We start from the raw sequence: 10,301 nt of genomic DNA, 5'->3' as shown, positions 1-10,301 counted from the left end.
GCAGCAGCGGGACCGAACGCAGCAGCGGGACCGAACGCAGCAGCGGGACCGAACGCAGCAGCGGGACCGAACGCAGCAGCGGGACCGAACGCAGCGCGTTACAACGGCCGGCTCGAGCAGGCGCGGTCCCTTCTGCCCAGTGCGGCGCCGCCGGCCGATGCCGGGCAGCCCGGGACACGGCCCGTGGGCGCTGTGCTGACGGCTGCGGGCAGGCTTTTCTACCCGAGCCCCGCTCCGGGACGCCGCGAGGCCCCGACTCACTGCGCCAGCTGCTCCCTGGCCACCGCCCGGCGCTCCATGTAGCGGCCGTGTTCCCGCTCCGCCTCCCGCTGCTCGGCGCCCGGCTGCTCGTGCTCCATCGGCGGCTTCTGCCGAGAAACAGACAGAAAATCGGTTTCCGGATGCCCACCAGCAGCGACAGCCGCCCCGGCACGCCTGCCCTCTTTTCTGTTTCCAGAGCGGGAGTGTGTCAGCGCCGCGCGGCCCTGAAGCGGAGAGCAGCGCTACGGGGCAGCGGCAGAACAACAATAGAGAAGAGGTGGGAACGCCCCTGCTCCCATGGCGGCACGGCACGGCCCCGCCCCGGCGCGCTGCTGGCGGGGCCCGGGTGCGTGAGGCGGGAGCCGCCGTGCCGGGCTGCAGCACGGCCTCGGGGGTTGCCGCTGCGCGGTGTGTCCCTGCAGGACGGGCCTTGGCTGCGTGGGTGCAGAGCGACTGGGTTCGTCCTCCTTGTCCCTAAGTTCTCCCCTTTCTCCTGCCTGGAAGACGGTCCTCGAGGAGGCGACTGCTGCCGTTAGGAAGGAGCGCGTCCACTCGCTACACGGCGGAGGGACAAGGGGAGCTGTGGTCGCACGGGGGATGCGTCAGCAGGGGCCGCCCTCTGGCTCCAGGCCCTGTGCTTTATGTCAGAGCCTTTTGCTGTCAGAAACCAGGCTCGGACTTTTGACGGCACACAAAGACCCATTTTCCAAATATTATCAACCATCCTTTTTGTGAAACTCTAACTTTTTTAGAGCTTGTGTCAGCTGATGCCTTGGCCAAGAGAGATGGACAGCTTGGGGTCAGAACAGAAGGATGTGTGAAGCAAAGCTAAGCTTTGGGTTCCCTGAGCTGTATTTCTAGTGGACCCCCAAACAGGAATGTCCTGCTCAGAGCCCAGGATATTGCAGAGGAAGTTATATGAAATCCTAACTTTGTCCACATCACATAAAACGTGATGGAAATGTTTCAGCAAAGAAACAAATCTCAAGGAGCGAGATGTGTGTGTGGCTTTGTGCAACAGTAAGCTCCAAAGAGTTCCATGCTCCCTGAGAAATCTGAGAAACAATTTTGCAGATTGCAGAAACAATATGCAGATTGAATCTTCATTATTATTTTTGAAAGAACCATCAAACTGTTTCTTATTGCTGTGGTATTTTTGCAGTAGCTGCTTACAGCTATATTGGGGCTTACTGGCCTTTCGGATGACCAAATTTGGCAGGGACCAACTTATATCCTTACTTTTACATAACTAATTTACAGCAAGACATTAATTTTACAGAGACAGTTGCAAAGCACTACAGAAACTGATGTGAGTATTCTAGCTTTTGTGTGCATTCTTACCCTGTAGATTCTGTTTTGTTTTTTTTTTTCATTATGGAGAATACTGAACTGGAAATAAGCTAGTGAGCACTGTAACTTTTTGCACCTTTTTTGGTGTTGGGAATCTGTATCACACATATATCCTGTAGGACTGAAAAACATGGGACAGTGAATTTCTAGAAAAATTATAAAAAAGGAACGGTAGTAGTGAGCCTTTGGCTGGAATGGGTAACGTTGATGGTCAAAGTTACGTATAATGCATTCCTGTAGCCAGCTATTATACAAAACCATAATTCTGTTCATGTCATGTAAAACATGATGGAAACATTTCAGCAAAGAAAACTTGTAACTTTCATAAAATGCAAGTTGGTGATTTTTTAGAACATAATTTTCTGGAATTTATTTTTTCAAATGGACTTTGAGATTCATAGCATATGTTTAATGTAGATCCATTTATAGTTTTGACTCAAGATTCAAGGTTGAAGAAGATTTTTTTTTTTAACCACATAAAAACTACTTTTGGCTTTCCTTGCTGGATAGTCTCAGTGTTCTTTCATAGTTTCAACTTCTTCAGCAGTATTACTGCTACAACAAGGTAACTGGGTCTTAGCAACATCCTGTGCTTGAAAACCAGGATTTGTTCCTTCACTTCCTCTGGAAAATGGGCCACCTCTAAGTCCTCTTATATCTTTGGAAGCTTTCAGGAGAGGATACAGATGATGTGTAGTCATGGACTCTGATTCAATTACTTGCTTTGCATACTTCTGAAATTCATGTTCCTTACGAAGCGCAATAAGCTCTTTCTGAGCATCGTAGTCCAAGTCTGCTTGCTTCTCCTGCTGTTCTTTTGCCTTCTTTTCTGCCTGAGGAAGAAAAGGAAATAAAAAGGGAATAACAAAGCTTAGTATTTCTTTCACAACATAATTGTTAAAACTTAGAGAGGGTAAGCTTACAGGAAACTGGAGGTGATGTTAACTGTGCTTGTCAGATATCATTCCTCCCCAGTTCATTTCCAGCTCACCCCACCACAGGCGAGGGTACACTGAATAGCTGAGTGAACATCAGCATTCGCTGTTGTTCCTTGGGGATCTGCCCAGAAGATACAAGGGGGCAGCAGCCATACATAATGACACAGAATGGGAAGTTATGTGTCATTGCAAACTAGCCTTCACTCATGCAACACTCCTTGATAGGAAAGGGTTTATATGGGTGACTCCCACACTGCCTAGCGTTGTTGGTTAGGTTTATGCTCCTTTTTGAAGGGGCTGGAAGGGTACGGCACTTCCAGTTACCATTTGCTGAATCTGAATTTTCTGTACTTCTATGTTTGCATCACGTTGTCTTTGTTTCTTGGCTTTTTCTGTTTCCAGAAAGATCTGGTTCTTTTCCACTAATGCTTGAAGTTCTTTTTTACTTTCTGCTTTCTCCTCTCTCTCCTTCTCCAATTTCATCTTCACCTGCATTTTATAAAATAGAGGAGGTTAACCAAGTAGTCACCCAGCTGGTTTGAGGATCCATGTCTTACAACCAGCCATTCTCCAGGCCAGATCCAGAAGCAGTAACAATGCAGTCCCACACCAGTACTCTGATGTGCTGGGTCATGGCAGCTGCACTCTGTCTAGCCCCAGTTTCTGGCAGTACTGACAGGCTCCTTGGCTGCAGTAGGCAGCGCTGAGACTGGAAAGTGCACAAATTACCAACAATTACAGAGCTTTCAAACTCAAATGGATGAACCCAGGTACCTTGCGGCTTGCTTAAGGTGTTAGATGTGTAACTGTAAGCCATAAATATGAGAGGCAGCTACTGAGAACTTGTGTGTATGTCTCACTAACAGCATGCTAAAAACCACAATGTTTCTAGAAGGTATTCCTAAGTATATGCCAGAAAGAAGGATGAGAACAAGTTAGATTTCTTACCACAGTGGCTCTGTGTTCAGCAATAGACTCTATGGCAGCCTTTTTTTTTGCTTCTTTCTCTTTCTGTTCTTTTTCTTGTGCAGCTTCTTTTTTTGCAATGTCTCTAGCAAGACGCTCATCTTCCATCTTCAGTACTTCACTCATTTGGGCAGCTAATTGCCTAACGATTTTATCCTGGTGTTCCTGTGTTAGTCTGCGGAAGAACATGAGTACTCATAACATATGCACCTAGTCTACATGAAGCACTGCTTCTACCAAACCCAGCAATCCAGCTACTAGTCATCTCTTCCTCCCACTCTACTTCTTGATCTCCTTATATTCCTCCTGTTGTATTTTTTTTAATTATCTGATTTAGCAAATAAGTGTCTCCTATATTTTTGTAATGCTATTTTTTTTCAGTGTTAAATAGGCAGACCTTTCTAATAGCATTTTTAATACATTAATTTAATTAATATAGGTGCCTAGTTAAGAAGTAAGATTATATTTCTTGATCTAACTCAGAGAAGTATAACTTATGACCAAGAATACTTTTAACCAGGATATTAGTTCTCTTTAATTGCTGAGAGGGTAAAGGTTTGGCAGGCCATATAGAAAATCACTGTTCCCAACACACTCGAGTAAAACTTTGCACTTCTGTAAATCTTTGTACTTTGGGGAGTGAGAAGATCTATTACTAACCCACAGATCTATTACTAATGAAGCTGTTAAAGAATTTCCTTTTTGTCCTTAATTCTCTACTTCCCTATGAGTAGAATTTAATTACAGAATAACTGTGGATTTTGTTATGTCATCAGTCTGAAATATTTGAATAAGAAAAGTGTATAATTCTTAACTTAGATACATTTTATAAGCTAGCTTTCAACCTACCTACGCATTTCAGCTTCTTTCTCTTTCATCAGCTTGGCAATAGTTTGCTTTGCTTTAGAATGGGCTCTAATCCGATCATCTTCTTCCATTTGTTTTTGTTCCTCCACTGCTTTGATTATTTTCTGGTTAGCTACATGTTCCTGTATAGGCAAAATGATCCTGATATAACAGATGAAATTTAGAAAATTTACACCTGGATTAGCAACTGAAAAGAATCACTTTCTGCTCTCTCTCTTCGTGTTTCTTTCAAAGAGAATGGAGAGGAAAGGGATTCTTATTACTTCCTCATCTTGTCTGAATGTGCATGAAGAGGAGGTGGTAGAAAAGAGAAGGAAGGGGAATCAAGCATTAGACACGGGTTGGAGCTGCTTCTGCAACCCATTACTGTGCAATGCAGGGAGCAGTATCCCTTGCTCCCATCCACACACATGAGAGAAGGGAACACTGAGAGGAATGGGACTGTGCAAACCCCTGAAATTATTTTCATGTTCACAGACTCTAATTATTCCCTCTTTCTATCAAAGAAAAATGGGCATAAAACTGGGCAGTACATGGTACCTGGCATATTGAAGCTATCAGCAAACCTCCTGTTGCCAGTAGGGCCGTTGAGCTATATTAACACTACTGTTTCACTCCAGACAGCTGAAGCAAAGTGAGCATTTTGAACTCTTTGCTTTCCTCTTACTTACATGATACAGCCTCTGGCGTTCAACTTTTTCCTCCTGTTCCTTCTCCATTTTTCTCTGAAGTTCCAATTGGTACAATTGGCTCAATCTCTGTATTTCTTCTGCTTCTCTCTTGTCTTCTAGCTTGGCAAGATCTGCCTGATGCTTGCGTTCCTTTATTCTGAAACAAAAAATGGAGTGGAATTAATGGGTTAGGGGCCATATGAGGTAACAAACAGATAGGGATTCTGCATGTCTATAGGTACTTGAACACTAAAACATCTGATATATTGAAGAGAAGGTGGGTACAACGTCAGAGGTGAAAACTAGCATCATTGTAATGGTAGCCCTTCAGTAATCTGACCAGAAATGCTACGTGGTATGTGCAGACAGATGGCAGGTGACTGGTAACAAGACTGAGCTGGATGACCCATTAGCAGCTCTGCATCCATTACATTTTGGCCTATCTCTGCAGCAGCTTCAGTGAGCAAGATTTCCCCAGTGAGTCTTACAATACCTACACTTCTCTGTCGGGACACGCAGGCAACAACTTAAACCAGCAGTGTTCTTCCGGGCTTTATGTATTGGACCTGGAATATTTGAGACCAGACTTTAAACCTCCTATCTGCATCAGGGACTTTGATTCCTTCTGTCAGCCCACCAGTCCTGTGAGTAGCATTGGTGACTCCCTCCTAAGTTCTCTGGAAAAACTGAGAGAGTGGAGGTAGCATTGACGAGTTCTCTAGATGCATTGTCTGGCAGCTGATTATGGCCAAAGCAACAATCTTGTTTAAACTCCTCCTTTTCTGGAACCAAAATCATTTTAAGATATACTGCCAGGAACAAAATTGGAATAGTGATGTGATTAAAACCTACTGCTGCCTACTGGAGGTGATTTCACATGCAACACTGCCTATCACAGCTTTTCCTTTTTGTGCAAGGTCTTTTGTGTGGATTATTCTTTTTAAAATGTCACATTTCTGAGACAAATGATTATTAACTCTCTGTAGAAACCTTATAGAGTGTATTTGTGAGAAGAGAGCCTAAATAATTAATTAATCAGAAGTAACCCTACCTTACTGTTACTTACTGTTCCAGCTGATCTCTGCATAGTGCCAGCCGATTCATATAACGTTGACGAACCTTTTCTTCCTCTCTGAGGATAGCTTCTTTACATTTGCGTTCTATTTCTTCTTCCTTCTTTTTGTTAACGTCTGACTTTAACTTTTTAAATTCAATTTGAGCATCCCTTTCCTTTAGGACCTCAGCAAGTAAAAGTGCACTCTGCAAGAGAACAATTTTAGTAATTTGCATGTCCAAAGTGTTTAATGAAACTCAATGAGATTTAAATTTAAGAATTGTAAATTGTCAACAAACATGCAATCCTTTCACTCTTTCGTTCTGGTGGTATAGATAAGTTTTTGCTTTATCAATAGCCTCCTTCCATTTTGCTGCTTGGAATTCTGCTTCTTCCAAATCAAGTAACTTTCTTTCTTCCTCTTGCTTTTCTTCACGTATTTTTTTGGCTTTCAGTTTCCTTTGTGCCTGGCCCTACAATGCAGATAAACATTCACCTTCTCATAAACCACATTTAAAAATTAAATATGTATGGATTAAATATGTATAAACCATTCTGAAGATAGTGTACTCCATGATTTTTTAATTTTTTTTTTTCCATTTTAGATTTGGCAATTAAACTATTTATGTGGAGCTTACTTAAAATACATGTTTAAAAGCAAATGTTAAATTAAGGGATTACACCTGGAAATATTACTGTGTTTTAGAGTCATAGAATCATGCTGCGCAGAGGGACAGGATCATTTCCCTGGCCCTGCTGGCCACACTTCTCTTGATGCAGCCCAAGATACGGTTGGCTTTCTGGGCTTCGAGGGCTCATTGCTGGCTCGTGCCCTGCTTGCCATCCACCAGCGCCCCCAAGTCCTTTCCGGCAGAGCTGTGCTCTGTCCTTACATCCCCCAGCTTGTATTGGTAGTGGGGCTTTCCACATCCCTTGTGCGAGACCTTGCACTTGGATTTGTTGAACCTCACGAGGTTCATCTGGGCCCTCTGCTCGAGCCTGTCTGGGTCTCTCTGGATGCCATCCTGCCCAATGGGCATGTCGACCACACCACACAGCTTGGCTCTTCCCTTTTTACATATATGAAAACAAATCACTTAGTTTAGAAACGCACCCTGTGCTTACCCTAATGGTGTTTGTCCAGTTTTTGACAGCCGCTTTGGAGCGTAAATGCATTTCTTCCCGTTCTTTCCTCTCAGCGAGGATGCGTGTTGCCTCTTTGCTCATGCTGCCAAGGCTGTCCTGCATCCGTTCCCACTCTGCTCTTGGCAATACAATTACCTGACGGAGATCTACTTCATTTGGAAGAAAACACCCATCTAGAATGTCATTTTCTTCAAATCTGTGTGATGCTGCGTAGAGGGGGGAAAAAAGTACTGATGTTATTTGGAGTCAGAAAATCCTGAATTCAAACCTGTGTCAGCATTTGAATTCCCGCATGGCAGCAACAGCAAGCACTCCTAACAGTCACTGTCCCCACCCCAGGACCCCGGAGCTAGGACAGAGCACCCGTGCCCGTTTTCTGACTGGAGAGCTGTTGTCGGTTGGGTCTCAGGCCGCGGCGCCGCTCGTACGCCCCGTGGCTGGCTGTGTGTGCGCAGGTTCGGCCTGTGGTACCTGACAGTTTGGGACAGCCCCTGGCCGTGGGTCTGAGAGCAGCCGGGACCGGGCAGCGCTCCCAGAAGGGAGGGAGGAACGCTGGGGAGGCTGTAACGCACGGTGCGGCTGTGCCCCGCCGCCCTCGTCCCGTGCGCTCGTACGCCCTAAGTACGTGGGCAGGAGCCACCCGCCGGGGGACGGGGGACACCCCCAGGGTCACGAGGAGCGGCTCTGGCACGCGGCTCCCGCCTGCCCGCGCCCGCGGGGGCCCCACTCACGCGTCAGCCGCCGCCTCCAGCGCGGCAGCCCGGACCCCGCCGCCATGGCCGGCGGCCGCACCGCCGTGTGTACGCCACGTTGCCGGGCAACCCGCCGGCGCCACGTGACGGCGCGGACGGGAGGCGGGCGGCGCGAGCCGGAAGCGGAGATGCGCGCGGTGCGGCCGGAGGAGCCGCTCCCGGCTGTCAGCCCGCTTCCGCGAGCCCAGCGTCCTTCGGCCCTTCGGGCGTCGGCGCAGACCCGCGGCCCTCCGGGCGCAGACTGCCGCGTTCGGCCCGGTCACGGCGGCAGGCGGGGGCCTAGTGAGGCCCGTGAGGACCCCCAGGCGGCGGTGCTTTTTGCCGGCCGGAGTTCCTTGCGTTTGGCGTGTCCTTGCCGCCCGCTGCTCGGTATTTCGCTCTCCAAATGTCTTTGAAGTCCGTGGCATCTAAGTGTCCCTCCAGGTGCTGGAGAATCCCGGTTTGTTTGCGTTGGGAGTGGTGGTGGGGAAGCGTGGAACCGCTGCTCCGCTGTGAGGTCCGGCAGGCGCTGTGCCCGCGGCCGGGAGCTGCAGCGGGAGCTGGGCGCTGTCCGGGGCTGCTGCGGACGGAGTTTGGCGCGGAGTGCAGCTCTGACCTTCCCGGACTGCTGTTTTTAGCTTCAGCGTAACTTTTCCCATAGTTGTAGCGGCCGTAAATAGCTTTCTCTGTTTAGATATTTGGCTTCCTTGCGTTTTTTTTTTTTTTTCTCCTGAGCATAGGGTAACAATTCAGTCGTTTCATTTATGTAAATGTTTTTTTTTTTTTTTCTCTTTTTGTTTGTTTTGGAAACAATTCGTGGACAGCTATGAAATTTCTGTTGGTTTTTGATTTTGACCATACGATCGTAGATGAGAATAGTGACACCTGGATTGTGAGATGTGCTCCTGACAAAAAGCTTCCTAATGGGTTACGGAACTCCTACCGGCCGGGACATTGGACAGAATACATGGGCAGAGTCTTTGTCTACCTGGGGGACAGTGGCGTCCAAGAAGATGACATGAAAAGAATTATGACAGCAATTCCCTTCACTGCGGGCATGGTCGACCTTCTGGGGTTTATTGGCGAGAACAAAGAGTTTTTCGACTGCATCATTGTTTCGGATTCTAATACAGTATTTATTGACTGGATTTTAAAGGCTGCTGACTTCCATGAGGTGTTTGATCAAGTGTTTACAAACCCCGCAGCGTTCAGCAGTACTGGCTATCTGACCGTGCGGAACTTTCATGCTCACCATTGCCCAAAGTGCCCTAAAAACCTTTGCAAAAGGAAAGTTTTAAAAGAGTTTCTAGATAAACAGTTGGAGAGAGGAGTGAGTTATATGCAGATTGCCTATATAGGTGATGGTGGGAATGACTTGTGCCCGGTGATGTTTCTGAAGAAGGGTGATGTTGCAATGCCCAGGCATGGATATACCCTAGAGAAAAAGATTTCTCAGCACTCTCAAGATTTCTGTCCTGTAGAGTGTTCTGTTCTGGTTTGGTCATCTGCTGTTGAAATTATGTCTTACCTGAAGCTGCTTGTAAAAGAACAATTGAAGTGATGAAAGGAAACTGATATATCTTTTTTTCTTCCTGGGTGAGAAATGCTGAATGCACATGGAAAAATATTGTAGAACTGGGATATTAGCTGAACCTCTGTTGTTTAAATATAATATAAAATTATATTTTCAGTTTTGTCAGTAATGAGAAAGTGATGTTAAAATGGCTTTTGGGCATAGTACGCATTCCAACGTTTGTGGAGAAGTGGGGGGTGTTGCAGGAGGAATCGCCATTCATGGAAGTGATGTTCCACGTGCTATGGGGAAGGAGTAAGAGCAGTGCACAAAAGAATAATTATTTATAAAGAATTTATATGCTTTACTTACCAGGAACGTGATTCTGGATCTTTTGGCTTTGAATACTTTTTTTAATCGGGATGGATGTTTAGTTTGTAAATTATTTGGTATGTCTCTAATCCTGTTTGATCTGAAGATGCATTTATATTTTTAATATACTGAATATTTTACCAAACTAAATTCCTTTTTAGTAGTTTGTATTAAAGACAATAAAAACTACTGTCACTGAGAAAAGCAATGCCTGATTTGTGTGAGGTATTCTGTAATGCATTCTGTTCTTGTAAGGGCCTGGAGTGACTTAACGCGAGTGTAGGTGTCAATCTGCAGAGCACCATTCATTTCTTGATTCTCTCCTGAAGCTCAGGAGGGATGTTGCCATTCTGTGCTGTTACCGCCCCGTACAGAGCCCATGCTGGCAAGCGGGACTCAGCCCGCTGCTTTTTCTGCCTTTTTTTTTCTGCT

At 46.1% G+C, this 10,301-nt stretch overlaps 3 protein-coding genes across 14 annotated transcripts in view; 1 reads left to right on the top strand and 2 right to left on the bottom strand.

The window, feature by feature from the left end:
* LOC110400142 (coiled-coil domain-containing protein 173-like) overlaps positions 1–1,589 on the bottom strand; it is a 10,187-nt gene extending 8,598 nt beyond the window's left edge. For 6 of the 10 annotated variants that reach the window (XR_002439667.1, XR_002439663.1, XR_002439664.1 and 3 more), the window contains exon 1: positions 262–1,587. Coding sequence is in view for 5 of the 10 variants with exons in the window: in XM_021399817.1 (XP_021255492.1) it covers positions 262–359 (98 nt within the window). In the remaining 5 variants the exon portion in view is untranslated. Of the gene's footprint in view, positions 1–261 lie in introns of all 10 variants that reach the window. The other 4 variants (XM_021399820.1, XM_021399821.1, XM_021399819.1 and 1 more) reach the window with 2 other exon arrangements.
* CCDC173 (coiled-coil domain containing 173) lies at positions 1,952–8,134 on the bottom strand. Of its 2 annotated transcripts, XM_021399812.1 has the most exons (9): positions 7,985–8,134; positions 7,233–7,459; positions 6,407–6,580; positions 6,120–6,313; positions 5,054–5,210; positions 4,365–4,504; positions 3,498–3,690; positions 2,874–3,038; positions 1,952–2,444 (listed from the first exon to the last, which is right to left on the bottom strand). In XM_021399812.1, exons 1-9 carry the CDS (start codon positions 8,028–8,030, stop codon positions 2,124–2,126), a joined length of 1,617 nt encoding a protein of 538 aa, XP_021255487.1. In that variant the 5' UTR covers positions 8,031–8,134; the 3' UTR covers positions 1,952–2,123. The 2 variants fall into 2 exon arrangements, with proteins under 2 accessions (XP_021255487.1, XP_021255488.1); XM_021399813.1 differs by lacking the exon at positions 6,407–6,580.
* PHOSPHO2 (phosphatase, orphan 2) lies at positions 8,129–10,077 on the top strand. Of its 2 annotated transcripts, none has more exons than XM_021399824.1 (2): positions 8,129–8,428; positions 8,854–10,077. In XM_021399824.1, exon 2 carries the CDS (start codon positions 8,952–8,954, stop codon positions 9,543–9,545), a length of 594 nt encoding a protein of 197 aa, XP_021255499.1. In that variant the 5' UTR covers positions 8,129–8,428; positions 8,854–8,951; the 3' UTR covers positions 9,546–10,077. The 2 variants fall into 2 exon arrangements, with proteins under 2 accessions (XP_021255499.1, XP_021255497.1); XM_021399822.1 differs by having other exon boundaries at positions 8,809–10,077.

This window comes from Numida meleagris, chromosome 5 (assembly GCF_002078875.1).
Source record: "Numida meleagris isolate 19003 breed g44 Domestic line chromosome 5, NumMel1.0, whole genome shotgun sequence".
NCBI lineage: Eukaryota > Metazoa > Chordata > Aves > Galliformes > Numididae > Numida > Numida meleagris.
Note: the sequence above shows the minus strand (reverse complement) of the source record. Positions and strands in the feature narration are given on the sequence as shown.

Coding starts and splice junctions, on each gene's coding strand:
- CCDC173 (XM_021399812.1), bottom strand. CDS start 8,030: ATGGCGGCGGGGTCCGGGCTGCCGCGCTGGAGGCGGCGGCTGACGC. Junction 6,581..7,232: donor ACTGGACAAACACCATTAGG/GTAAGCACAGGG, acceptor TCTGCATTGTAG/GGCCAGGCACAAAGGAAACT. Junction 3,691..4,364: donor AAAGAAGCTGAAATGCGTAG/GTAGGTTGAAAG, acceptor GTTCTTCCGCAG/ACTAACACAGGAACACCAGG.
- PHOSPHO2 (XM_021399822.1), top strand. CDS start 8,811: ATGAAATTTCTGTTGGTTTTTGATTTTGACCATACGATCGTAGATGAG.